Source organism: Podarcis bocagei (assembly GCF_964188305.1).
Source record: "Podarcis bocagei genome assembly, chromosome: 7".
Taxonomy (NCBI): domain Eukaryota; kingdom Metazoa; phylum Chordata; class Lepidosauria; order Squamata; family Lacertidae; genus Podarcis; species Podarcis bocagei.
This window is the reverse complement of record NC_138132.1, coordinates 40,398,153-40,425,959: the sequence shown is the minus strand read 5'-3', so window position 1 is coordinate 40,425,959 and position 27,807 is coordinate 40,398,153. Positions and strand designations below refer to the sequence as shown.

General features: G+C 46.5%; 2 protein-coding genes across 13 annotated transcripts; one reads left to right on the top strand and one right to left on the bottom strand.

The window, feature by feature from the left end:
* Positions 1-1,185: 1,185 nt before the first annotated feature.
* On the bottom strand, positions 1,186-22,282 carry LOC308592147 (C-signal-like). 12 transcript variants are annotated; one of them, XM_081203419.1, is made up of 9 exons: positions 22,143-22,282; positions 9,598-9,721; positions 7,149-7,233; positions 5,746-6,550; positions 5,285-5,336; positions 4,539-4,729; positions 3,226-3,384; positions 2,222-2,332; positions 1,186-1,396 (listed from the first exon to the last, which is right to left on the bottom strand). In XM_081203419.1, the coding sequence occupies exons 4-9, from the start codon at positions 6,025-6,027 to the stop codon at positions 1,283-1,285; spliced, it is 909 nt and encodes a 302-aa protein (XP_081059545.1). In that variant the 5' UTR covers positions 6,028-6,550; positions 7,149-7,233; positions 9,598-9,721; positions 22,143-22,282; the 3' UTR covers positions 1,186-1,282. The 12 variants fall into 12 exon arrangements, with proteins under 12 accessions (XP_081059545.1, XP_081059547.1, XP_081059550.1 ...); XM_081203421.1 differs by having other exon boundaries at positions 5,746-5,950; XM_081203424.1 differs by having other exon boundaries at positions 5,746-5,941.
* LOC308592149 (C-signal-like) lies at positions 11,278-27,095 on the top strand. Its single transcript, XM_081203427.1, has 6 exons — positions 11,278-11,946; positions 13,349-13,409; positions 22,282-22,469; positions 22,711-22,869; positions 25,093-25,203; positions 26,838-27,095. Exons 1-6 carry the CDS (start codon positions 11,800-11,802, stop codon positions 26,949-26,951), a joined length of 780 nt encoding a protein of 259 aa, XP_081059553.1. The 5' UTR covers positions 11,278-11,799; the 3' UTR covers positions 26,952-27,095.
* The last annotated feature ends 712 nt before the right edge of the window (positions 27,096-27,807 follow it).

The window sequence follows — 27,807 nt, the reverse complement described above, 5'->3', positions numbered from 1 at the left end:
TCCCAGAAGCCAGAACAGCAAGAGCGATTGCTGCTTTCACTGCGCAGCGATCCCTCTTGCTGTTCTGGCTTCTGAGATTCAGAATATTTTTTTTTCTTGTTTTCCTCCTCCAAAAACTAGGTGCATCTTGTGGTCTGGTGCGTCTTATAGAGCGAAAAATACAGTACATCAGTTACAGATAAGTTTTACAGGATGCAGCTAAGTCTTTGACACCTCATTGAGCACTCAGTACAGTGATACCTTGGGTTACAGACACTTCAGGTTACAGACTCCGCTAACCCAGAAACAGTACCTCGGGTTAAGAACCTTTGCTTCAGGATGAGAACAGAAATCGCACGGCGGCAGCAGGAGGCCCCATTAGCTAAGTGGTACCTCAGGTTAAGAACAGTTTCAGGTTAAGAATGGACCTCCAGAATGAATTAAGTTCTTAACCCAAGGTACCACTGTATTTAACATTTATATGTGGGGGACACACCCTTAGGAATGTGAAGAGGATGTATTGAAAGAGCAACAAAGGGAATCTAGGGCTTGGGGTTTTGGCTTAACAGCACATAGACTTAACCTTACCCTTTGTCTGAATAATAAACCTTATTGTTTTATCAGTTTTTGTCTCTCTCTATATACTGTGTAAATCACATAAGGCATTATGTGATGTATATGGAAAACACTGCTTGAAGGTTTCTGAATGAGCTTCCGCCATCCACTGAATAAATGGCTTGGCATTTGTGGATTGGTGTTATTCATTATAGACAGTTTCTGTATTCTTACAATAGGTGTGAATGCCATTACTTCAACGCAGGGGAGATTTCTGAGCAAGGCTGAACTTCAACCCAGAGGCTAAAACAGCTGTGCCCCCAAAGGACGGCTTGCCCCGAACAGCCTATTCAGGATGAGTGTGCAGTTGCTACTCTTGATGGGTAGAAAATCTGTAGCCACCAAGAGCAGCTGGATGAAGAGAAAGGGAACCCTGCACCTCCTCTGCGGGACAACAAGGTCTTCTCCTTTGAAGAAGGAGCAAGTGGAGGTGGGGCTGTGTTGCCAAGTCAGTTCTTTCCCTCCACCAAACTGAAAAACAAAACAACTTGCAAACTTGAAATGGGATCTATCAGTTGGCATCAACAGGCATTTCTAGATACAACAGAAACAAGCAAGCAAGCAAGCGAGAAAGAAATGGAAGCGGGCAACTCAGGAAGTTCACATAGCTTTATCTGTGTTTTATTGCCATCACAGACTTCATGGAGCGGATGGATGGATGGAGGCCCATGATTTGTGACTTGTTTTCTCACCAAGGAACAACACGCCCTTTCCAGTCAATGAAAGACCCTGAGTCTTTGTCAGTGACAGCAGAAAGCACTTTCAAGATCCCACTGCAACTCTCACTCACTGTAGTTGGGACCTATGAAATTGAGATGGAACAGTTAGAAACGCCACGGGAATTACTAGGGAATCTGCCTTTCCCCTGGTTGACAGGGCTGACTACCTGTTCTGTTCTATCAGTCTCTCACCCTCATGAGCACAGGGACAGACCTTGCCATAATCTGCCACACAACGGAATGCATGAACATGTGCAAGCGAGAAGGCCCTGGCATCTCCTCTCCAAACCCAGAGCTCTCACCAGCGCCACCTGATGCTGAACCTGCTTCTAACTTTTGTATTATACTATTATATTGAAATTTTTGTTTTTGTTTTAGATATGTACCAATGACCCCCGATTGTTTGCGCCTCCTATTTACCTCTTTCTCACTTCCTTAAGAAATTATCTATATTTTAAAGTATCATACAGATGTTTCCCAATGCATAGGTTGAATTAACCAAGTTTATACCCTCTCCATCTTCACAAGGAACATGCTGTTGGGGTTCATTGATTGAGCTGGAGTCCCTCCCCAGGAGCCTGGCCTTTTGCAGTCTAAAAGAGGGCATTCTTCCAATTCAATGTATTATTATTAATTATTGAATTTATACACACTCGCAGGTCTTAGGGCAGTTTACAGAAGTACAACCAGACTAAGGTGTAGTTGGAGCTCAAAGTGAGTGTTACACCTGCCCAAGAAAGGCCTCAGCAATGGATTTGAGGCTGCTCCTTATGCAGCAAATGTGGAGCCCCCAGGAAGACTCCCTGATACTCCCTGGCCTTCCATTACAGAGACTTCCTCAAAGGGGAAAATCACTAAAATGCCTGACCATCCAAGGCATTTTAATGGGTGGATCTGGCCTCACTTACCAGACATGTCCCCATGGAAGTTTTCACCCAGCCAGGGTGGATGGAGATGCAAAGGATCCCCAACGGACCATACTCCAAGGACTGGCACCTGGTCAGCATGTTCACAGCAGCCTGAGGGCAAGAGGTGCCATGAGAAGAGGGCACATCAGGTGTGAGGTGTTTCAGGCAGAGGGTCCTTAAAGACTCAGGAGCACCAGGGTCCAGTTGCCCTGATAATTACACAAAAAGGTGGTGTCCAAGGTCTGGTTGCCCCCCCCAAGTGTTTAGGATTAGGAAGGATGCACACACAGGGCACCTGTGCTGCCTGGAGAAGTTCATAGCATATCCAGCTTAAAAGCAGCACTCAGGCAGCATTAGCAGCAGCAGCAAGAGGAGGAGCTGGCCACTCTCTGGCAGCCAGAGCACAGAAGGCTGGGTGGTTAAATGCTGAACCTCTGAGTGTGGCCAAGAAGTGGTGAGTTCACCATTCAGAATTATTATTTCATTTATTTAAACAAGGCCATCATTATCAATGACATTGCATTTTTCGTTTGGGTGATGTAATGGTGGTGCAATTGATAACGACTGTATATGATTTTATCGTATCACCATTACCATTACGTCACCCAAATAAATAATGAAAGGTAGATGACACGGTATATCTACACAAACATAAATTTTATGCTGTTTCTGGGCATTATAATTCCTGTTGCCACTAAAAATTCAGGCCTTGAGGAGCTACCCCAGTGGACTGTTGTCATGAGGGTGAAGTCGCATGAAAACCCTGGTGCAGAATAAGTTTAAAAGTGGATCTCATCAACGTCACATTTTCCAACACATCCACTAGGCTCTGACGTTTACCCTACATAAAAACTCGAAATTTCATAACTTGGCTAATTCACAAACCACTTGGAATCTGGTGCTTCCTTTAGACTAACTGGTGTGGGCTGCTGTTTTGGACTAGCTGCATCTTCCACATCTTAATCATACTTCAAACATTAGGAGCACACAGCCTTGAGAGGTACCTTGCTGCAGCGGTAGGAGATGACTTGAGAGAGGCCCCATCCAGCCATTTTCTCCAGAGAGCCAAAGTCACTGGCTAAGTTGACGATGCTTGCCTTGCTGCAGCTCAGCCCTTCTTGGAGGCTTCTTTGGGCAGCAACCTTCAGCAAGGGCAAGAAGGCCTGGGAGAAACCAGCACAACTGGGCTCATTAGATGGAAGGAAGATCCCAGGCGATGGACAGCCACTCAGAGAAGCCATTTCTAGTGGCAGGAAAGTAGCGAAGGAAGGACTGGAAAGGGGGAAGTGTGGAAATGAATGGGCTAAACTGCAGGAGGAGAAGGGGCAGAACAGCAGCCTTGACATCTCTGAGTTTGGGCTCGTCTTTCTCCTTGCATGCTTTCATCTTCCTGTTTAGGGTCACTGTCAGACAACCCATCACATTGTCGTAACTATTGTCTCATTCACACAAACAGGAACACAGGAAGCTGTCTTCTATTGAGTCAGACCATTGGTTCATCTAACTCAGTACTGTCTACACTGTCTGGCAGCAGTTCTCCAGGGTTTCAGATAGGAGTCTCTATTTAGCCTTCCCTGGAGATGCCTAATGATTGAACCTGGGAATTCTGCATGCAAGGCAAATACTCCATCACTGAGCTGCAGCCCTTAATGTTAATAATAATAATAATAATAATAATAATAATAATAATAATGTCATTAATATATTATATAATTTTAATTTTAACATTATTATTTGCACACACACATATAGTGTATATGCATATATATTTTCCTTAAAAAAAACTTATTCAGAAAATAACTCTTTGGTACAAGCCCCCTATCTGATGTTTAAAAATGGACCTCATCAATGTCAACAAACTTCCCTTGTCAGATCCTAGGAAGACACTTGCACGGTTTGAGGGGCGGCGGCGTTGTAATAAAGTACCCTTCTCCGATGATCCATTGAAACCTCACGTTCCCTCAGTCCTTGCCTGGCTGTTTTATCCCCATAGTCCAGAACAGACTTAACCTAAATCAAATCCACCTCAGCACCACTGCCCTATTGCCACCAAAGTCCAAGTGTCTTCCTTGTGACCAGGATCCTGGGACCATCTGACCTGAGCAGACTCTTGGGGCCATGCTTGCCTTGAGCAGACTTGGTCTAAGATGAAGAAGTCTCACATATCTGTCACTAGAACTTCTGTGGCTCTTGGGAGAGGTAAGTTTCACAGGACCGTTTCCTTCCTGCACCTGCTCTCACTCTCATCATGTAACTTCTGGAAGGTTCCAGAGAAATGAAGAGTTTGCCCCCCCCCCCCAACCTGGCACATCCTCACCTGACTGACTTGCAAGGTTCCCACAGTGTTTGTGTTGTACAGGTCGGACATGTTCTTGGCTGTTTCATTAGCCAAGTGGGTAAACTTGACCAAAATGGCAGCATTGTTAATTAGCAATGTCAGGCCATTTTCTTTGACGTGCTCCTCGACTCTCTGCACAGCAGCCTCAATGCTCTTCAGATCTCGGATATCTGCTTGAAGAAAAGGGATAGCGATGAGCAAGCCCTGTTGATTGATTTAGCTAACTAGCCCTGTCTTAGCAGCAGTGGCTGTCCAAGTTTTAGAAGATACCAGAGACCAACTTGGGACCTTCTGCAGGCAAAGTAGATGTTCTCATCTTGAGCTATGGCTCCTCAGTTTAGCACACTACACTATGCTTTGCCTGCTTGATGAAGCCATCAGATGACCATTTCACCACAAATTCACCACAGGATCAGACTGGCTGGACCAATGGTTGGCGCTGGTAGAAGGAAGTTTCTTAAGTTCCTGTGTTTAAGCTCTCAGCCAATTTCTGGGAGGCTTGCACTCATGCATCAGCCACAAGAGCAGTAGAGCATTCTGGCAAGTTTTTATTTCTGGCTTGTGTTCCACAGTGCCAGTGCTCCCTGGGAACACCTCTATTCAGGTGGGGATGAAACTATATGTGATGCCAACAACAAGATGAAGACAGTAAGTGAGAATTTGCAGGGGAAATGTGTAAAATTTTGCATCCATCAGCAGTGTTAGCAGGATGAAAACATACATACCTAACTGTAGCACCACCAGGTTTGGATGTTGCAGAGCCAGCTTTTTCAACTTCTACAAAAAAAGGAAAAAAGGGAAAAAAGCATTTATGAAACCCCTTTTTTTACACCAAAATGATGAGACCCAGTGGAGGATATTAGTGCAGAAGTGGCCACATCCCAAGCATCCAAAGTTCCCCTTGCTATGTCATCTATTCCTCCATAATCTGCCATCCTAATGTGACCTCCTAATATTTTGGACTACAATTCCCAGATGACAACTGCAGTCCTAAACAGCTGGGCAGGGGATGCCTCATTCTGTATCTCTTTGGAGCAATTGCTTCTCCTGTACAAATGGAATTGCACAGAATTGGAACTATGTGACAGCCCCCGTGAAATTGCGTGAGGCTTCCAGTAGCTTCTTTCCTCTCCTTGATATTACTGCCCCATATTTCTGCTTGTGCAATGGATAGGACCAGCCTTACCTTCCCATTAGGTCCTTCAGGATCCAGACTGGTGGCAAACACCCACTCTGGCGGGTTTGGCTTCATCAGGAACTGGCTGACAAGTCCCAGGCCAATCCCCTGATTGGATCCTGTCACTAGAACACTCTGGACATGAAATTTATCCATGGCTGTTGGTTTGCAGGCTTCAGAATTCTTCTTATATAGCACCTGTATTCTAGGATGACTCAAAAGAATGCACAACATTTTAACACAGCAGTGTGTACATTTGAACTGCCTTACAAGAAAATTCTCAGGAAGCATCTTCCTCAGTGACTCATGAAAGATGCTTTCCAATTAAATATAACTGGTAGGCATTGTGAAGAAGCTTTGAAGTTAACCTGAGCAAGGCCAAGCCCGGTGTGTGCAAAGTCCAATATTTATGTGACCTGAGATTTGTAAGACAGATGATACGATACTATATGATACGATGCGATATGATACAATGCAATACAATACTCTTTATTGTCATTGTCCCATACAGAACAACGAAATTGAAAAAAATCTACATAAGACATTAAAAAACCAACAAGCCTGCTACTCCAGCCATCCCAACCCCGTTAGCCCCATAAAAACTCCGATACACCATTTTAAAATACAATATACTTCCACAGAGACTCCTTACACAGCGTTTAAAATCAGAATCGCATTTGGATAGAAACTATTTCTCAGGCAGCTAGTCCTGGTCTTTATAACCCTGTACCTTCTTCCAGAAGGCAGAAGCTGAAAGAGATCATTTCCAGGACGTGCACTATCCTGCGCTATCTCTGCAGCTTTCTTATGGCACCTGGAAGCATAGATTTGATCCAATGTGGGAAGAGTGCACCCAGTTTATTCTCTCCGCAGTCTTTACAACCCTGGACAGCATTGTTTTTTCTCTGACCGTGCAGCTCCCAAACCACACACACAGACCATAAGTTAATACACTCTCAAGAGTACAATGGTAAAATGCCATCAACAGGTCCTTTGAGAGATTGTTTTTCCAGAGGTTTCTCAGAAAATATAACCTCTGCTATGCTCTCTTCATCAGGTCTTTGCTGTTTTCGCCCCAGGTTAGGTCATCTCTCAACTCCATTCCCAGAAATCGAAACACCAAGACCTGTTCCATGCACTTCCCCTCAATAATAAGTGGCTGAATATTCCATTTACATTTCCTAAAGTCCACAATAATCTATTTTGTTTTCTTTCAGTTAAGGAGTAAGTTGTTTTTCCTGCACCACTCCCCCAACTGCTCAACTTCCTTCCTATAGGCTGCCTCCCCCTCTCCAGCCATGATTAAACCAACCACCATTGTATCATCTGCAAACTTAATGATCTTATTACTGGGGTATTTGGGGGCACAGATAGCTGTATAGAGCGTATATAAAAGTGGACTCAACACGCACCCCTGCAGCATCCCCGTATTCATGCTGAGATCGGCAGAGATGTAGGAACCCATCTTGACCCGTTGGGAACGGTTTGATAGAAAATCTAATGAGTAAGACAGATAAGAAAAGGGGCATGTCAAGGAAATGGGGCAGTGTCTACTAAAATGCTATGTTAGGAATGTACGGTAATCACCAATAAGAGCATATGAACTGAACAAGCTCATACTTCTGTGAAATGTAACCAATCAATTTAAAATTCTTTGTCTCAGAGTGCTCAGAAAGGGTATAAAAGATTTTGGTACTGTGCCATTTGCATCTCATGACCCGCACCATACCTTGGAAAGACCAGGGGATCCTAATGCAGCAGTGAAATAAGTATCAACCTCCTGGGTGCTTTTGCTTTATGGAAGTGGTCTCTGTCTATTCGTATTAGTCCCACCTGGAGACGGACAAGGCAGTGTGGAGTTTTTCCACAGCATCAGGTTCCTTCAGAATTCAAGCAGTTTCTCCAAACACAGTAAGAACTAAGTCACGGCTGACTACCCAAATAACTTCAAGTTTCTAGGCCACAACTCAAGACCAAACTCTGCAAGTATTCTTAGCTCAGAAGTGGACTGCTTTAGGGACTGAATAATGGAATCCTTTCAAGTCCTTTCCCGACCCTTGGGCTGAGTGGATGTCATCTAATTACCCTGCTAGCCTGCTTAGATGGTTGGTGAGCAATCCAGGGGTTGGCATTGTTTAATTCTGCTCACTGCACAGCTTCCATTGTGAAGGGCAAAACACCAAGCCAGGCATAAAGCCCCAAAATGCTTTTTTTGGTACCATTATTAAGCATCCCTGAAGTTGCATCACTGACTGCCACCCACTTTTATTCACCTTTACTTGGAAATAAACCAATGAGCACAAAGGGAGTTGCCCCAAGTCGCTTTGACAGGCAGGACTGGCGCCTTAGTTGACACCCATTTATTACTCTGCGGCTGCTATAAAGCTTTTAAAAAGGCTATTCTGGTTGCTAGTGAAAAGGACTAAAAGCTTAGAGTTGTGTGTGTGTGTTGTAGGCCATCTAGGAATCCAGCCCCTAGCCTGATGCAGGAAGTCCCCATTGGGTATTTGTCCTCTTCTCTGTGACTGTTCCGTTCACCCTTTGGAGAGGACTTTCAGATTCCCCCCTCTGCCTTCTCTTCTCCAGAGAAGAGCATCCCAACTTCCTTCCGCCTCTCCTCATGAGACATGTCTGCAATCTCGTTTGGGGAAAAGGTGACTATTGGAATACAAAACATCCCAAGGGCACAATAAATTCTTCCAGCTGGTGAGTGACTGGCACATGCCCATTATCTAGTATTGTTTGGACAACAGATGAGTGAGCTTGCAAATGCAGCAGCTTCACTATCCTGGCTAAAGGATACATGCTCTGGTTACCACTGGCAAGGCAGATAGGATCTCAGCCGCCATACTAGATGGAGCTGGTAGACAGCTGCCCTATGGCTCATGTGCGGCCACATCCTTGGAATGGCTTCTACTGGCTGGCTAAACCAAGTTAGCGTAGCCGAGGGGTCTTAAACTCGGTGAGTTAGGGACTTCCTCTGTGTGGAAAGAAAGGAGGACTGAACAGATGAGACTAATAGTGGGTCCACCTACACAATAAACCCTACAGAATCTGGAGTGGAGTCCCTAAGATGGTTGGATGGTACCTTGTACACCTCCTTCTGGCAACTCCTGCAGCCAAGCCAATGCCAAACATATTGCTCTGCTTTCCTTTGGACCACATCAGTGAGACCAAGGACCTCCATACACACAACCCAGGCTTGCTCCTCAGGGAGGTCACTTTGGCGCTGCTAACACAGAGATTTGACTCCACCCCCTGAGGTGCACTCCATTGACTCTCAAGACAGACAAATGTCAACAATCAACAACACCAATATTAGATACAGGAGTACCTTACTGGTGCAGGAGACCTCCAGATTAACCAAGAGGCACCAGACTATGGAACAAATGAGGCTCAGACTGCTGAGCCTTTGGTCATTTTGATTTGATTTGATGCTGGGGATTATTACTGGTAACTGATGTGGCGATTTTATAAAGCCTGGGAAGGAAGAGTGAGAAGAGACAAAAGACGAAATACCAGGAAGGTGAGTAAAAACAAACAAACCCAAGAACCAATGAGCCCAGTTTAAGGGAGTCCCACTCTACTTGGAAATCCTTTGGGAAAAAAGTCCTAAGTAGTTTAAGATACAAGAGGAAAAAGTGGTAAGAGAAAATCTGCCAGTGGCAGGTGATACTTAAATTCAAAACAAAGAGACAGTGAGAACAAAGGAGCAGCGCTGCCTAGTTGTAGGAGGGGAAATGACTTGATATGTGGTCGGGACTTACAACATCTTCCCTTTATGGCTGTATAGACTGTATGTCATTAGCTGCCCTGGCTTCTTTGCAATGGTATTTTTTTAAATTACATAAAATTGCTTACCTGCGTTAACTTACTAACCTGGGGCCAGACACTTTGATGCACTAGAGCAGACTGTCTGGGGACAGAGATGCAGGCGGGGTGCCCCTAGGTAGGAGGAAGATTGCCCAATGCAGGAGACAAACCCCTGGAGGAACATGGCACAAAAAAGCAGGACTGTCAGCAGCCATGCTGTGTCTCTGGAGCTACAAAATTGATTCCATGCAAGTACAGCGGTTGCAGACCTCAGAAAACACCAAGGTGGCAGTGGAAGGTACAGTGCAGAGAACGATTCCTGCCACTCTCCAGAGAAGGAAAAGACATGTGGTGATGACAGGTGACTCCCTACGGAGGGGGACAGAGGCAGGAGTGGAACTCTAACTCTGCCAGGAATGTAAGATCCAACCAATTCCTCCATCGACTCACTGACAATTTCATTTCCCAGAAGGTGGAATAAACAACAAAGGGGTCATCTCCCTTCTGATGAGGACAACTGACGAGGTAAAAGTATAGGGAACCTTGGGAGGAAGTGATCATGCCCTCTTGGGTTTCATTATACACAGGCAAAGGAAAGCTGTTAAAATGTGGGCTGGGTGAGGTAACTGTTAGATGGATTTGTAGCTGGTTGACTGACTGAACCCAAAGTGTACTCATTAATGGTTCCTCATCATCCTAGGGGGAAAGTGACAAGTGGGGTTCTGCCCTGGGACAGTTGTTGTGTCTTTATAAATGACTTGAATGAAGGAATTGAGGGAATGCTTAATAATAATAATAATAATAATAATAATAATAATAATAATAAATTATACCCCATCCATCTGGCTGGGTTTCCCCGGTCACTCTGGGCAGCTTCCAACAAAAGATTAAAAATACATTAAAACATCAGACCTTAAAAACTTCCCTAAGCAGGGCTGCCTTCAGATGTCTTTTAAACATCAGATAATTATTTATTTCTTGGCATCTGACTGGAGGGCATTCCACAGGGTGGGCGCCACTACTGAGAAGGCCCTCTGCCTGCTTATAAAATTTCAGGTGATGCCAAACTGGAAGGGGTAGCCAATGCCTCAGAAGACAGAAACAGGAGTTAAGATTACCTTAACAGATTGGAAAACTGGGCCTAAACTAACAGAATGAATTTCAGTAGGGTCAAATGTTAGATTCTACACTTAGGCAGGAATAACCAGCTACACAAATATAAGATGGGGAACACCTGCCTTACTAGTAGTACATGTGAAAAGGATCTAGGGATCTTAGTAAATCACAAGTTTAACACAAGTCAATTGTGTGATGCAGCAGCAAAACAAAATCTAATGTTATTCTAGGCTGCATCAACAGATCATACTACACCTGGAATACTGTGTCCTGGAATACTGTGTCCTGTTCATAATTTAAGAAGATTATTGACAAGCTGGAACATGTGCAGAGGAAGGCAACAATGATGATTAAGGGTTGGGAAACCAAGCTTTATGAGGAACAGTTTAGGGAGCTGGGTATGTTTAATCTGGAAAAGAGCACACTGAGAGGACATATGATAGCCATCCTCAGATCTGAAGGGCTGTCACATGGAGGATGCAGCAAGCTTGTTTTCTCCTGCTCCAGAATGTAGGACTCTAGCCAATGGCTTCAAGTTACAAGAAAGGAGATTCTAACTGAACATCAGGAAGAACTTTCTGACAGTAAGAGCTGCTTGACAGTGGAACAGACTCATTTGTGAGGCCATGGACTTCCTTGGATGTTTTAAAGCAGAGATTGGATGGACATCTGTCATAGATACTGTAGTTGAGATTCCGACATTGTAGGGGTTTGGACTAGATGACCCTTAGGATCCCTTCCAGTTCTATGATTCTATGAGCTGCAGCAAGACCTCTCCAAACTGATCATATCGTCATCAACATCATCATAATCAAACACCCACTGCTAATGGTTTTCAGGGAAGATGGTGTGATCAGACCTATTTTTCAAATGCCTCAACATCAGGCCACGCCTGATCTTGACACATCTGGGTGATGCATCATTTTAAATAGTTTCTTGTTGCTGAAATTAAAGCTGCTCGTGTGTGATTACTCTGGCGCTGAGACAACTTAATTTACATTTTGCAAACTTGCATAACCATGGATATCAGCTGAAGATGGGCAGTGTCTCTTATGGCCCAGATATCTCCACTCCACCCAAGTTCCTCCAGTCAGAGGAGAGAGACACACACACAGAGACAGACGGACAGACAACATGGAAGATTTCAGAATTCGGAGCATATTGTTGACAGGAAGCGACCGGGGGATTGGCCTGGGCTTGGTGGAGCAATTTCTCCAGCTGCCATATCCACCTCAGCTCATCTTTGCCACCTGCCGGCATCCAGATGGACCTGAAGGACAGGTAAGCACCTGAAGATTGGGATGAAACAGTTGGACATTGGCCAATCCACTGGCTAAAATATCCATCCATTATACCTCTTGAGTATAGATGGGAGAGAGAAGGCAAGATGGGAGCCAACCTTACTCCAATTGGCACCAGCTAAAACAGGGAGGGCCAAGAGCCAGGAGATTTCAGAAGGCTCCTTCAATAGATGGCTTGTTTACACAGGGGAGGAAATTAATGAAATCGGGGTTCAAGCAGGCAGAGAGTGTTCCATTATTTGGAACGGCTACACTGGAGGAGCTAATGAGAAATGAGCAACACGGGAAGCTGCCTGACACTGAAAGACCTATTGATCCATCTAGCTCAGTGTTGTTTACAATGCCAGTAATGGCTCTCCTGAGTTTCAGGCTTGGGAGTCTCTTCCAGCTCTTCCAGGAGATGAAATTGGGAACTGAACCTGGGACTTTCTGCATGCAAACCAGTGGCTCTAACCACTGAACTCTGGGCATTTTTGAATGGAATGGTTTTGAAATCTTCCAATGGGTGGGTGTTGCATGTGCATTCTTGAAGATATACCAAATAATCATTTTCCTGCGTTGCATTCATGTTGTACAAGACTACACTGCAACAATAGGGATTCTGTTAATTAATATATACAACATTTATCTGCATTTGGTTCAAAAGCAGTTTGTGTTGGCTAAGCTAAGTACTGAAGTGTTTTGGGTTGTTTTGGTTAAAAGTTAGAAGTTAAAATGGAGCCAGTGATGGGTGCAGTTGTAAAGCAGCAAAGCCACCGTCCCTTTCCATTCCAAAACTCTGCAAATTAGTAGAAAGTGGCTGGTCACAGCTGCCACCTGTGACCCCATGCAGAACCTTCTCTGTGACGGAGTGAGCTCCCGTTGCTCTGTCCCAGCTCCTGCCAACCTAGCAGTTTGAAAGCACGCCAAAAAGTGCAAGTAGATAAATAGGTACTGCTCCAGCGGGAAGGTAAATGGTGTTTCCGTGCGCTGCTCTGGTTTCAAGTGTTCCATTGCGCCAGAAGCAGCTTAGTCATGCTGGCCACATGACCTGGAAAAACTGTCTGCAGACAAATGCCAACTCCCTTGGCCTGTAAAGCCAATCAAATAATAATAATAATAATAATAATAATAATAATAATAATAATAATAATAATAATAATAATATAATATACATATTATGAAAGCTGGGACAAAGGGTAGGAGAAAATGTGACTTTGAAACTGGGCCTGATATAACAGGTGCCTGCTCCACTCCCTACACAAATGTAGGGATTCCATTTATCTCTCTCCCCCCCCCCAAGACATAGCCCAGTTGTTGCTTTTGAATTTTGGAGCAAGCGCTTACTAGGGACTAGCATGTAAAACTTGCCTGTTTTCTCAAACTGATTTCTCTTTCTCCAGGTATTAAAGGAACTGGCTCGCAGGCATTCAAATGTCTCAACTCTTGTTCTACTTCAACTGGGTATGTACCTACCATGAACTATAATAGTCTTACACTGCTCTTCCCACTGGCAACCCATTTCTTGTTGCTCCTTGTCTTTCCAAACTCCTCCACCTCTTCCAAAGAACGCAGGGAGCGGATAACAATTCTCATCTTTATTCTTCACAATGCTCTGAGGCAGGCTAGCATAAGGTAAAAAAAGGTAAAGGACCGCTGGACGGTTACGTCCAGTCAAAGGTGACAATGGGGTGAGGCGCTCATCTTGCGTTCAGGCCGAGGGAGCTGGCGTTTGTCCACAGACAACTTTCTGGGTCATGCAGCCAGCATGTCTAAACCACTTCTGGTGCAACGGAACACTGTGACGGAAGCCAGAGCGCACGGAAATGCCGTTTACCTTCCCACTGCAGCGGCACCCATTTATCTACTTGCACTGGCATGCTTTCAAACTGCTAGGTTGGCAGGAGCTGGGACAGAGCAACGGGAGCTCACCTGGTCTCAGGAATTCCACTTTGCTGGTGAGTCTTGGGGAGGACCGCTCCCCCTTGAAGCCCATTTTTCACCTTGGGCTTGGGGGCAGGCCCCATACTCCACCACAGCATATAAGGCTCCAAGGAGGCCTCGGGTGTGTGGGGTGGGGTGGGGTGGGTGTTTACTTGGATGTGGGAATTTGTTTAATTTAAATTAATTTAATTATGTTGTGTTTGTAACTTTCTCTGTTTTTTTGTTTTTATTGTTTTATTGTTCTGTTGGTTTGTTTTTTGTATAGGTTTTATTTTGATTTTAAGGGGTGGGGTCAGGGCTGCCTGGGAGTGGGTCCCAGCAATCAAAATGGCTGGGGCAGGTTCCACAGGGGGGGATGCACTGGGACAACCGATCTCAGTGATCACAGGTAGGAGGAGGAGTTACGCTAAGACCAGACCATGTCATTACCGAGGAAGCAGGCTTAGTCGTTGCTTGAGGACTATCCCTGCCTCCAGGGCTGGTCCTGACCGGACGGATACTGGAATCAGCAAGGGATACCCACACGACCTGAAGGTGCTGCTGTGCAATGCCAGGTCAATGATCCATAAAACCACTGTGATCCATGACTTGATTGTGGATGGAGGATTTGACCTGGCATGTGTAACAGAGACTTGGTTGGATGAAGCAGATGGGCCTGTTCTTGCCGCTGCTTGTCCACCAGGTTTCTCTTACACACAGCAACCCAGGCCTTGTGGGCGGGGAGGGGGGGTTGCCGTGATTTTTAGGAAGTCATTAGTTTGCACCAGGCGTCCTATTGGCAAAACCAAGTTTTCTGAGTGCATGTTCTGGAAGTTGGGCAATAGGGGCAGTACAGGATTCCTATTGGTGTACCGACCTCCCTGCTGCACCAAGGATTCCCTGCCCGAGCTGATTCAGGTCGTGGCGGATGTTCTCCTGGAGACACCTAGTTTGGTTGTCCTAGGGGATTTTAACATCCATGCCGATACGACCTTACAAGGGGCCGCTCGGGACTTCGTGGAAAGCATGGCCTCCATGGGGCTGTCCCTGAATAAGTCTGGCCCAACTCATAGCTATGGGCATGCCTTAGACCTGGTGTTTACCTCTATGGGTGTTGGTGATCTGACACTAAGTAAAAGCGAAACGAAAGAAGTGCCATGGTCAGATCACTTCCTGGTGCAACTGGACTTCTCCATGACCCTTCCCCTCTGCAGGGAGGTGGGACCGATTCAGATGGTCCGCCCCCACCACTTAATGGATCCAAATGGTTTCCAGAGAGTGGTAGGGGATGTTTTATCCCATGTTGATGGCCTTTCAGCTGATTCCTGGTGGCCTGCTGGAATGTGGAGTTAACCAGGGCTATTGACTGTTTGGCTCCGAAGCGCCCTCTCCGATTGCATGGAGCCCGGACAGCCCCGTGGTTTTCCACAGATCTGAGGGCAATGAAATAATTGTTGAGACTGCTAGAGCACCGGTGGCGGATAACCCATTCTGAATCTGACTGGACACGGGTTAGAGCTCAATGTCGAGTCTACCAAGTGGCGATAGCGACGGCGAAGAAGACTTTCTTCACCGCCTCTATTGCATCTGCGGAAAACAGCAGCAGGAGACTCTTTCGGGTGGTTCGCAATTTAGCAGAACCACCTGCTCCATCAGGGCCCAGTATGAACCAGTATGATCTCCTGCAATGATTTTGCAAAGTTTTTTTGCAGATAAAGTCGCTCAGATTCGGGAAGAGGTAGACGCCACCGTAGGAGCAGGGCCGGGGCGGGAGAGTGCTAGAGTCCTGTCTAGTCAAGTTGTGTGGGATCAATTCCAATCTGTTACCCCTGAGGATGTGGACAGGCTGCTTGGACGAGTGAAACCAACCACTTGTCTCCTTGATCCTTGCCCATCCTGGCTTATAAAAGCTAGCCAGGAAGGACTGGGCGATGGGCTTCGTGGGGTCGTGAATGCTTCCCTCCGTGAGGGAGCCTTCCCAGACCCGCTGAAAGAGACGGTTATTAAACCGCTTCTTAAAAAACCAACTTTAGATGCGGCCACGATGGCCAACTATCGCCCAGTCTCAAATCTTCCATTCTTGGGCAAGGTGATTGAGCGAGTGGTTGCTGAACAACTCCAGGCACACCTGGAAGAAGCGGACCATTTGGATCCCTTCCAGTCGGGATTCAGGCCTCATCATGGGACTGAAACTGCCTTGGTCGCACTGGCTGATGATCTCCGGCGGGCTAGGGACAAAGGTGAAAGCTGTTTCCTAGTTCTGCTGGATCTCTCAGCGGCGTTTGATACCATCGACCATAACATCCTTCTGGACCGTCTTGAGGGGCTGGGAGTGTTGGTTTCTATTTCCCTCACTGAGCAGCAACTGCAGTCACAAGACATTGTTTTGCATTCCACAGTCAGAGTTACTGTTGGATTCCCACGGGAATGGGAGACTGGATGTGACGTTCACTGGTTTCCTGTTTTTCACTGTTCTCTCGGTTTCTTTGTTAGAGAGACTGTTGCTTCTCTGCTCTCACAGAGGCAAGATGCATGTTTGTATTCTCTCAGCATAGAGTGGAAATAAAGTTAAGAATGTGGCACATACTGCTTATCCTTCTGCTGTGTGGACTACTCTGCTTGGGCTCAAGATAAGACGAGCCTGTATCAGCTTCAGATGGGCCAAAGCTGGTCAAAATCTCACATTTTTGGTTCCGGGCCCAGAAAAACGGAATCTAACTGAATAATGGCTGCTGGCAAAGGAACAGAGAAACAGAGGATCGGAATGCCGACAGAGGCAGAGGGACAGATCGGACGTTATCTGCTTTGTGCGCTAAGAAGATTGATGAGAGGTTTGTGCTCATTGCTCCGGGAAGCCTGCCAGCTCCTAATTAATGGCTTTATGGCTGGACTTTGAATTTTTAAAGCCGTTTGCCGCGGCACAGGCTCACAGGCTTGGGAGGCTTGAAAACCGAAAGTACTTTTAAAAGTGCTTTTGGAATGAAGCAGCTGTACACAGGCGCAGCTTGTTTAAAGCAGCAGAGATGGCTAATGCAAGGCTGGCTGATGCTTTTGGGATTCCAAAGCTCAATAAGAAGAATTATGCGGAGTGGGTACTGTACGCAGAGGCTCTTCTGCGTAAAGAATGTCTGTTTAATGTTATTACAGACACACACACCCCAGCTCCGTTGACAGATGAATGGAGAGCTAAGGATTCCAAAGCAAGGGGAACTCTTACATTGATAGTCTCCCCAGAAGAGCTCTGTCTGTTGCGTGATAAGATCTCAGCCAGAGAGATTTGGGGCACTTTGAGAGATGCTCATTTGAGAACACAGGCTGTGCTTTTTTGTTCTACTATGCCAAGCTGCATGATATGGCACTTGCTGAAGGTGCAGATGTTCATACACATCTGATGGAGATGCAGAATCTGAGACATGAGCTGCAACAGAGAGGACTCACCTTTCCAGAGGCTGTGTATTCCTTCATGATACTACATTCTTTGGGTTCAAGTTGGGAGTCCGTTGCCACTCAGATTGCTGTTCAGCCAACTGCTCAGATCACAGTAGCACATGTTACTGCCGTGATTCTGAATGAAGCAGACAGGCGAGGTGCTAGCTGCATAGGTAAGGGGGAGTCTTCACAGACATCATCCCAGAATGCAGTGGAACCACCAGATGGCGTCAAAGCTTTGAAGGCAGTGAAATGCTACTCATGTGGACGTCTAGGCCATATGAAGAGGGAATGCAGATTTCCCAGGGCCAAGACAGAGCAGCGCAGCGAAAGCTCAACGCGTGGAAAAGGCAAAGGCAAAGGTCCAGTGTCCAGGACAACGCAGCACAAGGCAATGGTCTCACGCTTCACTCCAAAGGTTGCAAAGGTCCAGAAGACATCTAGATCTTTCTTCGTGGTGGATTCGGGCGCAACGCACCACTTATGCAATGACAGGCGACTGTTCGTGTCTTTTACACCGCAGGAAGGTGAGATTCACCAGGCGGATGACCACACAATCCCCAGTCAAGGCTACGGAACTGTTGTTCTTCACAGTTTGGACTTGTCGATACACAATGTCCTCTATGTTCCAGATGCTGCACACAATCTACTCAGTGTTGCGCAGCTGAATGAACGGAAAATTGATGTTTCCTTCAAGAACAAGAGTGCACCATCACAAAGAAAAACGATTATGTATTGCATGCTGAATATGTTGATCATTTGTTTGTTTTGTATTTTGATGATGTTGTGCAGGATGAAACTTGTTGCATTGCAGGTTCTAACAAAAGTTTGCATGCAGGATGTATTCATGATTTTCACAGGAAATTTGGTCATTTGCATTTTGAGGCAGTATCTAAAATGCCTGCCTTGGTTGAAGGTATGACTATTAAACCCTGCAGGTACCACATGAAGTGTAAGGCATGCGCAGCAAACAAGGTGAAAATGGCTGCGAAAGGTAAGGTGTCTAGTAGGCAAGCTACAGAACCATACCAGGTTGTTCATGCTGATTTGGTTGGTCCACTGTCGCCCTCTTTGGGTGGAAACAGGTATTCCATGGTTCTCATTGATGCATTTTCCAGGTATATTTATGTGTACAATCTCGAGCAGAAATCAGAGGCTTTTCCAAGGTTCAAGGAATTCTGTGCTTGGTTGGAAAATGTGCATGGTAAGAGGATAAAGACTCTTTTCACTGATCATGGGGGGAATTCACTTCTCAGCAATTTGAAGCTTTTCTGACTGAGAAAGGAATTCAGCATGATTTGTCTAGTCCTCGCTCGCCATGGCAGAATGGACTTTGCGAGAGGGCAAATCAGACATTGCTTCAAGGGTTAAAAACCTTGCTGCATGATGCCAATCTTCCAGAGAGTTATTGGGCCGAATCTCTCTCGTGTTTTGTTTACAGTTATAATCGCAGGTTATCTTCAGCGATTGGTTGTACCCCCATGAGAACACATGTGAATTTTTGGTTCTGACATGTGGGTTCACACACCACAAAGCTCCAAGTTAGGCAAGCGTGGATTGCATGGTATCTTTCTAGGCTATCAGAAAGGTTCTTACAGAATAATGATGACTGACTCTAAGACAATTAGGCTCACAAGAAGTGTTGAGTACAATACCAAGTGGGGGGAGAATGTGGGAATTTTCCAATGTTATCCTGATGACAGTGATGAGACTGAGGATAGGCAACAGCCACAGCAACAGCAGCAGCAACAGCCACAGCTGCCGCAACAACCCAATTCTGAGTCTGAGACTGAATCAGATGATTCAGAGGATTTTAAGAGTGCGAAAGCCTCTATGCGACCCTCTGAAAGCTCTGGTCAAGAATTGGAGGAACCATTGTTCACAATAGGCCACTTTTCTCCTAAGAAAGAAGAGGAGAGTGCTGAAGACCTATGGCTAATTCACAGGTCTCAGAGAGCCACAAAAGGCAGACCTCCAAAGAGATTTGCTGATGAGTTTGCTAAGACAACAGTAGCAGCTGTTAAAAGCTCCAAGAAGGTATTTGAACCTTCAAGTTTCCAAGAAATCCAGGATTTGGATTCAAAGGATGCTGAGCCATGGTTAAATGCCATGAAGGCTGAGCTTGATTCCTTAGAGAGGAACAAAACATGGGAGCTAGTTCCAGTAGTTCCAGGAATGAAACTACTTGGAAGCAAATGGGTCTTCAAAGCGAAGACTGATCAAAATGGCAAGATAGTCAGACACAAAGCCAGATTGGTAGCCAGAGGTTTTTCACAGGTACCAGGTGAAGACTATCACGAGACCTACTCACCCACCGTGAGGTATGAGAGCATTAGGCTTGTGCTCAAGCTTGCTGCAGAAGAGAATCTACACGTTAGTCACCACGATGTGAATACAGCGTTTTTGTACGGATCTCTAGGTGAATCTCTTTATATGCTTCCACCTGATGGCGTACAGGTAAAACAGGGATTTGTTTGTTCTCTGAATAAGTCTCTTTATGGTCTCAAACAAAGTGCATGGTGTTGGCACACAAAACTCACTGAAGTATTGTTTTCTCTAGGTTTTCAGCAAGGGAAAGCTGATCCATGTGTATTTGGCAAAGAGGAGGGGCAAAAGAAGCTGTATTGTTTGTTTTATGTTGATGATATTCTGTTCTTTTGGAAAGATGTCACAATGTACAATAACGCCCTAGCTCAACTGAAAGAGCACTTTGACATGAAAGATCTTGGTGAGGTAAACAACTACCTATCTCTGGAAATAGAGAGAGATCAAGATGATAATATTCTAGTACACCAGTCACGGAAAATTGCGGATGTGTTAAGCAAACTAAACCTGATGGATGCTAACCCTGTAGACACACCGATGACAACAGGTTATCAGGTAGATGACACTGAAGAAGCGTTTTCTGACACTACACTGTACAGAAGTGTGCTAGGCAAACTAAACTTCATTGCCAGATGTTCAAGACCTGACATTGCTGTTAGCTGTAATTTGCTAAGCAGACAAGTCAACAATCCTACTGTTAAGGATTGGAAAGCTCTGAAACGCATAGCACGCTATTTGAAAGGCACTATGCATTACAGACTGAGATTTAACCATCAGAAGTCTGGTGGTCTTGAGATATTTGCAGATGCAAGTTTTGGAAGTGACACTACAGACAGGAAAAGTACGTCTGGAGTTTGCTACATGTACAATCAGGGTCTATTTGATTGGTCATGCAAGAAGCAAACAACAGTTAGCTTAAGTGCTTGTGAAGCTGAACTGAATGCACTGTCTTATTCACTTAAAGATTGTGAATGGTTGTTACAATTGTGCAAAGACATGAAAATTCCTGTCAAATGTCCAATCCAGGTTTACCAGGACAACAAAGCATGTTTGGCTTTGCTGAATTCTGAAGGTTGTAAGCAAAGCACGAAGCATTTGCAGTTGAAACTGCAACATGCTAGGGAATGTATTCAGAAGGGACTCGTAACGTTGTCCTATATGCAAGGTAATGAAATTCCTGCTGATGTATTGTCCAAGATTGTATCAAGGGATCAACACTGTACCTATGTGCAGAAGTTGGGTTTGTACTGATATTGTATGAACACGCTGCCCAGTGATGTTCACAGAAAGGGGGAGGATGTTGGTTTCTATTTCCCTCACTGAGCAGCAACTGCAGTCACAAGACATTGTTTTGCATTCCACAGTCAGAGTTACTGTTAGATTCCCACGGGAATGGGAGACTGGATGTGACGTTCACTGCTTATCCTTCTGCTGTGTGGACTACTCTGCTTGGGCTCAAGATAAGACGAGCCTGTATCAGCTTCAGATGGGCTGAAGCTGGTCAAAATCTCACAGGGAGCTGGGGGCACTGTCATACAGTGGTTCCGCTCCTTTCTCCTGGGCCATGTTCAGAAAGTGTGGGGGGGTGAGTGTTCAGACCCCTGGGCTCTCACTTGTGGGGTGCCTCAGGGTTCTGTCCTCTCCCCCATGCTTTTTAACATCTATATGCAGCCGCTGGGAGAGATCATCAGGGGGTTTGGGCTGGGTGTTCATCAGTATGCAGATGATACCCAGCTCTACCTCTCTTTCAAATCAGAACCAGTGAAGGCGGTGAAGGTCCTGTGTGAGTGTCTGGAGGCGGTTGGAGGTTGGATGGCGGCTAACAGATTGAGGTTGAATCCTGACAAGACAGAAGTACTGTTCTTGGGGGACAGGAGGCGAGCAGGTGTGGAGGATTCCCTGGTCCTGAATGGGGTAACTGTGCCCCTGAAGGACCAGGTGTGCAGCCTGGGAGTCATTTTGGACTCGCAGCTGTCCATGGAGGCACAGGTCAAATCTGTTTCCAGGGCAGCTGTTTACCAGCTCCATCTGGTACGCAGGCTGAGACCCTATCTGCCTGCGGACTGCCTCGCCAGAGTGGTGCATGCTCTGGTTATCTCCTGCTTGGACTACTGCAATGCGCTCTACGTGGGGCTACCTTTGAAGGTGACCCGGAAACTACAACTAATCCAGAATGCGGCAGCTAGACTGGCCGCCGAGACCACATAACACTGGTCTTAAAAGACCTACATTGGCTCCCAGTACGTTTCCGAGCACAATTCAAAGTATTGGTGCTGACCTTTAAAGCCCTAAACGGCTTCAGTCCTGTATACCTGAAGGAGCGTCTCCACCCCCAGCCAGATGGGTGGGGTACAAATAATAAATTATTATTATTATTATTATTATTATTATTATTATTATTATTATTATTACCATCAACCTTCCAATCAGCAAGCCCAAGAGGCTCAGTAGTCTAGACCACAGCGCCACCCGCTAGGGTAAGAGACAGTGGCCAAAGAGAGATTTGAATTCAGTTCTTACCTTTATACCTTTGCCATTCTCCTTAACCCTATCCTGGTTCTCCACAACTGCAGAATTACTTCAGCAATATTTTGCTTTTTGCCTCGGGAAGGAGCAGAGTGGCAGCAGCTGGCAAACTTATTAAATTCTGTTGATTTAGATGTCACAGATCCTCACAGCATCAAGGAAGCTACCAAGAAAGTGGAAGAGCGTGTGGCAGGCTGTGGTCTCAACCTGCTCATAAATAATGCTGCCATGGCTTGTGAAACAACTCTGAGTTCTGAGAACACCCAGAACATGATGTGCCTATATGCCACAAACACGATTGGGCCCATGCTGGTGTGCCAGGTGAGGAAAGCATTGGCTAATAGCCTTGCAAGGCCACTAAACCTACTCATAAGCCAGTTCTCCAGCTCTGGGCCTCTTCCCACTCAGAGGAAGCAGCAGGAAGCGGGTCTCCAGCTAATTTGAAAAGAATGGAGGAAAGAATTGAGGCTTCTTAGCAGGAGAGAGAATGAGAGGGGTGGGGGGGGCTGTAGGGTGAAGCACAACAATGGATGATGGGTGCTGCTTCTCTCTCCCTTTACAGGCCTTCTTGCCTTTGCTCAAAATGGCAGCTCAGCAAAGCAGGCACAGCGGGATGAGCTGCAGCAAAGCCGCTGTGGTCAACATGTCCAGCAGCTACGGCTCCATCTCACTCGTTGACGGGTGGGAGTGGAGGCAAGACGTCAGCTACCGCTGCAGCAAGGTGGGAAAGGAGGGGGAGAGGCTCGACTCCTGCCAAGGAGCCCTGAAGTACCACTTCTGGAGGATGTGGGGAGGAGAGCGAGAGCGAGAGGGGGGTGGGTCGTTAGGCCAAGTGAAAGATGATTGGGGAACAGGGTGAATCTGAGGCACACTGTACTGTCTATGAGGACACATAGGTTTGTTTGTTTAATGTATTTATAGGTGCCTAAGGTAGATTACAATTTCAAAACACTAAAGCAAATAAATGATATAATACGCAGAGAATGGCAGAGGCCTCCCAGGCTAATTGGGAGCTAATGAGATGGGTGCTCTGTGGGCCTGGGATCCATCAGTTCTACCTTTGCTCAGGGCACACAGGGTTTTCTTTAGCAGCCCCATGAGAGGCAAAGAGCTTGCTAGGTTTTATTAGGTAGATGATGGGCTACAATTAACTATATTTTATCCCTCTACAGACCCACAGGGGGCGGTGTTAACAGACAATAGGTTCAGCTTACCACTTGTGCTTAAAAGTGCAGGCCTGAACAGACTTTAAATCCCATCTTATGCAGTTTAATTGAAAGCATTAGGCTGATCTTCCCCCTTTGTTATTGGATAGTAAAGATAGAGATTTTTAGTTGCTACGGTTAGTTCGCCCACTACACGTGTTTCCTTAATTCCCCATTTTCTCTCTCATGCTCACTTCCGCATGCACTGATCCTGGCAATCCTGAGATCTCTTGACTGGTTGTTTAAGGCTGGCCCAATCGAGCTTTGCTTCCTCTGGTTAGACCCACTGGAACTCGTTATTTCTGGATCCTGGGATCACTGGTGGACTGGTGACTCCTCTTGGCAAATGGCCTGGTGCGCGCTGGATCACCAGTCCTTCCTCGCCCCCCAGAATCTGGGCAACTGAAACTCCTGCCTGGCTTGCCAAATTGTTATAAGAAAAAACGGCTCCTTTTTCCTTATGGGGTACCCAAGAGCCCATATAGAGACCTTTCGTAGGTTCTCTATTGGTAGGAAAAAATAACAGAGGCCAACCAGAGACTATTGAGAAGCAAAGCAGCTAGTAAGCCTGATCTTTATTAACTGTTGCAACAGGGTGCTCACAACCACATGCTAGAGGCAGGAGGGACCAAGAACTCCTACTTTTGAAATTCCCCACCCTGGAGCTCAAGACCACCCCCAGAAACATCATACATACATCACAGGAAGGGTGTAGCCCAAGACCAAACCCAATACATCATAGAGAAGGGGCCGGCAGGAAACCTGTTGATGGGTTTACCTGGCTGCTAATGGGTTTACTTGGAGAGCTTGGCTATTCTTTTGTGGTGATAACTACTTAATTCCTGAATCCAGGTCTCAAGCTCACCCTATTCATATCTTAAATATGCCCTTAAGAGAGGATTTGTGAGCAAATAGACAATGGGGAGGTTTCCCGTTTCCTTTGACCTTGCAGAGAAATATCTGAGGTCAATTTGGGAGGGACAAAATGGTTTCATGACTTTTTCTGTGGGCTTCAGACATGTGGTGTGTGTGTGTGTGTGTGTGTGTGTGTTTGCTTGGTACATTTCTGAACATTTATTTTATATATGTAAGACCTTAAAATTCTTATAACAGTTACCACGTTTATCAAAGAAACTGGCTACAGACTGAAAAGGCAGTTTGAAACATATTTTACTCACAGTCAAGCATTCATCCATAGCAGCAAAAGCATTAGAACCAAAGGCAGGTAAAATACTTGTGTTTACAGCCTCAGGAGTGATCAGAGGCAGGTCCCCCTTCATGGCTGGTTGAAGAGAGAGTGAGTGAGGAGGGGGAGAGGACAGAAAATACTTCTTTTGCTTCTTCCCTCCTAGGAGAGGAGAGGAAATGACACAACAGAGAGTCTTCTCTACCAATTATGTTTCTATGGTCTGAGTTGGATTATCAGCAATACAGCTCTATGGTCTTAACCCCTCCACATGCAAACCAGCAAGCATATATATTATTGGATTTGACTACAAATCTCCCCCAGAGCTGCCCAGCCGCCCTTCCAGGCCATGGATGGTTCTGTCAGGCACTGATGGGATAGGCGCTCCATGGCCTGAGAGCCACAAGGTGCTTGTAGATGGCTGGAACCAGCCAGGGCATGAAAGCAGGCAACAATGTAACCCCCTCTTGCAGTCTCACACTTGGCTAGGCATCCCTTGAACCAATAGGTCCCAACTCTCCTGCCCCAATTGACTGTGCTTCTGCTTCTGCAGGCGGCTCTGAACATGCTGACGCGCTGCCAGTCTCTCGGGTATGGCCCCTATGGGATCCTGTGTGTCTCTATCCACCCTGGAGGAGTGAAGACCCACCTTGGAGTAGAGCAGGTAGGCACCAGCCCAAGTGATAATGGAATGGCACATGGCACTGTGGATTTCAGCCTGACCACCTCCAAAGAAGAATCCTCAGGGCCCACTTCTGAGCAACGATATAGGGTGGATTTTGATGTGCCTGCAGGGAGGTCAGACCGTCCTGGACTTCGCTACCTTAGTCACAGAGAGGATGCACAGGAAGGGGAGGGGAGTGGATTCTACAACCCTCAGGGGAAGCCTTGTGTACCCATGGGATGAAAAAGGCACAAGCTTTCACATACAGACCAGTTAAGCTGTTGTGGGAGCTTGGAAAGAGGCACTTAGGGAATATTAAATAAGCGAGAGCAGCACCCACACATGATCATCCTTACTTTCCTGGACTGCACAGTCACTGGCAGGAAGTCACAGATGAGGTCAGCCTCATCCAGGTCAATGGCAGCAGGGGAAACGCAGTCTGCAAGGTTTCCATGCAGCAGTTCCCTCTGAGCACCTTTTGAGTGGACCTCCCCCCCCCCATGACAGCGTTTTGGGGCCTGCTGGTCAGATTCCAAGATGCAAACGTCTCCATGGGATGAGGCTGAGGTGAGAGTTGAACAAAAATTCAGGTTCATCATTAATGCAATCAAGGAGCTTGGTGTGCTCCTTCACACCATCTGTAGCTGCTGTTGACACCTATGGATTGGCTAAGAAATGCTGCCCAACCAGAATGGCATCTGGTTAACACCCATAGGCAGCATAAAGCAGGGGAGGGTGGAGGCATCCCATGACTCAGGAAGGAGGCAAGTAGAAGGGGGGAGACGACGCTCTGTTTCCTTGTTGAAGGCCACTTTCCCATAGAGTCATCTGTCAGGAGCCAGTGGGTGGTACTGGGCAGAGCCAGAACCAGGAGTAGGTGGGGCTTTTCCTTTCCACATGAAACAAGGCCAAAAGGGCTGCCGGTTGCCCTCTTCCTCTGCCCCACCAGGAACACAAGCAGGGAACCACGTAGAGTTGGGCTGTTTTGCGAGAGCTCTGGGAGCCATTGTGACCAAGAGGAGCTGGGCTGGGCTGCAGCCCCATGGAAATGTACGGCAGGATCTCTCCCAGCCCCACTAGGCAAGTTCATGTATCAGAGGAAGGAGCTGTAAGAGCCAGGGGTGAAACATAGCTTCTTCTTTCTGAGAAGCAGTGGTGCGGCACGGCCTCCTACCAGTTCCCAAGCAGAGAGAGGGAGGCTGAAATTGTGAAATTGGGCTCATTTTATACCTTGAAGCAAAGTTTAGCTTGCATTTTGTGGGGGAGGGGGGCACACCACAATTTCCCAAGGCGCCTCCTTCCACCTGTCTCAATAATTCCATGCCCTCCACCCAGGCTGGTGTGGTGCCACACCCCAGCCTTCAGCTCCCCCCCCCCCAAATCCCATTTGCAGCCCTTCACCCCCACATCCTTTGCCTCGTCCCTTGCCTGGCAAGGCTACTTCAGCATGCACAGGGCAATGGGCTGGCACTCCTGAAGGAAGGCTGCTTGTCAGATTCTTGCAGCAGGCACGTCCCCAGGAGGTGCCAGCCTTGCTTCTGCGAATGCCAGGAACCTCTGTGGAGCTGCTGGTAGAACAGATGGCAGCTTCTGGCCACTTAATAATGCAGCATGATGTCGCTTTTTTGTTCCAGGGAGTCTTGAGTGTGGCCTCCAGCACAAGAGGGATCATCCAAGTGCTTTCCCGCCTCTCTGACCAGGACAACGGAACCTTTTTAGACTGGGAAGGACAAACTGTCCCTTGGTGAGGAAGAGGATACAAAGGCAGAAGATGAGGGCCTTCCAGAAGTCCTGAGGGGGATGCCAGATTCACACAGGAGATGGGAAGAGCCACAGTTTGGGGTCTTCAGCTACTCAGGGTGCAAAGCAATAAAAGGAGCTCTTGGATTAGACTTTGGTAGTAGTTTGTTGACCTTCTGGGTGCTGTCTCCTTCACTAGCAAATTGCTAAAGCCAGCTACAAAACTGCCCAACCTCTCATCTCTAGAAAGGGCCCCCCCAAAACTGGTAATATCTTGACCCAGACCAGAGACGGCTGAAGTTCTTAAGCCTTAAAGCCAGGTAACTATATCTAATTCCGAAAACAATTTTTAAAAGTCCCATTCATACATGCTAGAACACCAAGAAGTGCACAATAATGTTAAATACACACCCTAAATAGAATCTTGTGGCACCTGAAACTCAGGAAGATTTATTGTGGTGGAAGAAATGTGTTATTCTTCAAAGGCTCCTCTTTTGTCCAGGGACCTCTCAGAGCATCATTCAAAAATTTCACCTGAGGCAGGAGAAACTAAGCCTAGAAAACCCCCATTGTGTGGAGGGAAAGTGGCACCCCGACTCTCAATGAGAACAGGGGGGTTGTCTCATCAGTGAGACCCTGTCCTTGGCACTGTATGCCCACAGAAGGCCTGAGGTGGTAAATGCATCTATGAAGAATATGCCAATCCTTTGTGGCAACTGTAGGGCTCTCTTGAAGAGGCTGCAGGGTCTTCCCAGGGTGCTCTGGGAACTGTACCTCTGGGAGGGGACTAGGGGTTTCCTTGCAACCGTCAGCACCCTTAACAAGCTCCAGTTCCCAAGATTCTTTGGGGGAAGCTAGGATTGT

Excerpts from the sequence above, each read along its gene's own strand:
- LOC308592147 (XM_081203414.1), bottom strand. The coding sequence starts at position 6,027 with ATGCTTCCTGAGAATTTTCTTGTAAGGCAGTTCAAATGTACACACTGC. Across the intron at positions 4,730-5,284 it reads CCTGGTGGTGCTACAGTTAG|ATATCCGAGATCTGAAGAGC; the intron begins GTATGTATGTTT and ends TTCTTCAAGCAG. Across the intron at positions 3,385-4,538 it reads GAACCTTGCAAGTCAGTCAG|GCCTTCTTGCCCTTGCTGAA; the intron begins GTGAGGATGTGC and ends GGTTTCTCCCAG.
- LOC308592149 (XM_081203427.1), top strand. The coding sequence starts at position 11,800 with ATGGAAGATTTCAGAATTCGGAGCATATTGTTGACAGGAAGCGACCGG. Across the intron at positions 11,947-13,348 it reads CAGATGGACCTGAAGGACAG|GTATTAAAGGAACTGGCTCG; the intron begins GTAAGCACCTGA and ends CTCTTTCTCCAG. Across the intron at positions 13,410-22,281 it reads TCTTGTTCTACTTCAACTGG|ATGTCACAGATCCTCACAGC; the intron begins GTATGTACCTAC and ends CTGTTGATTTAG.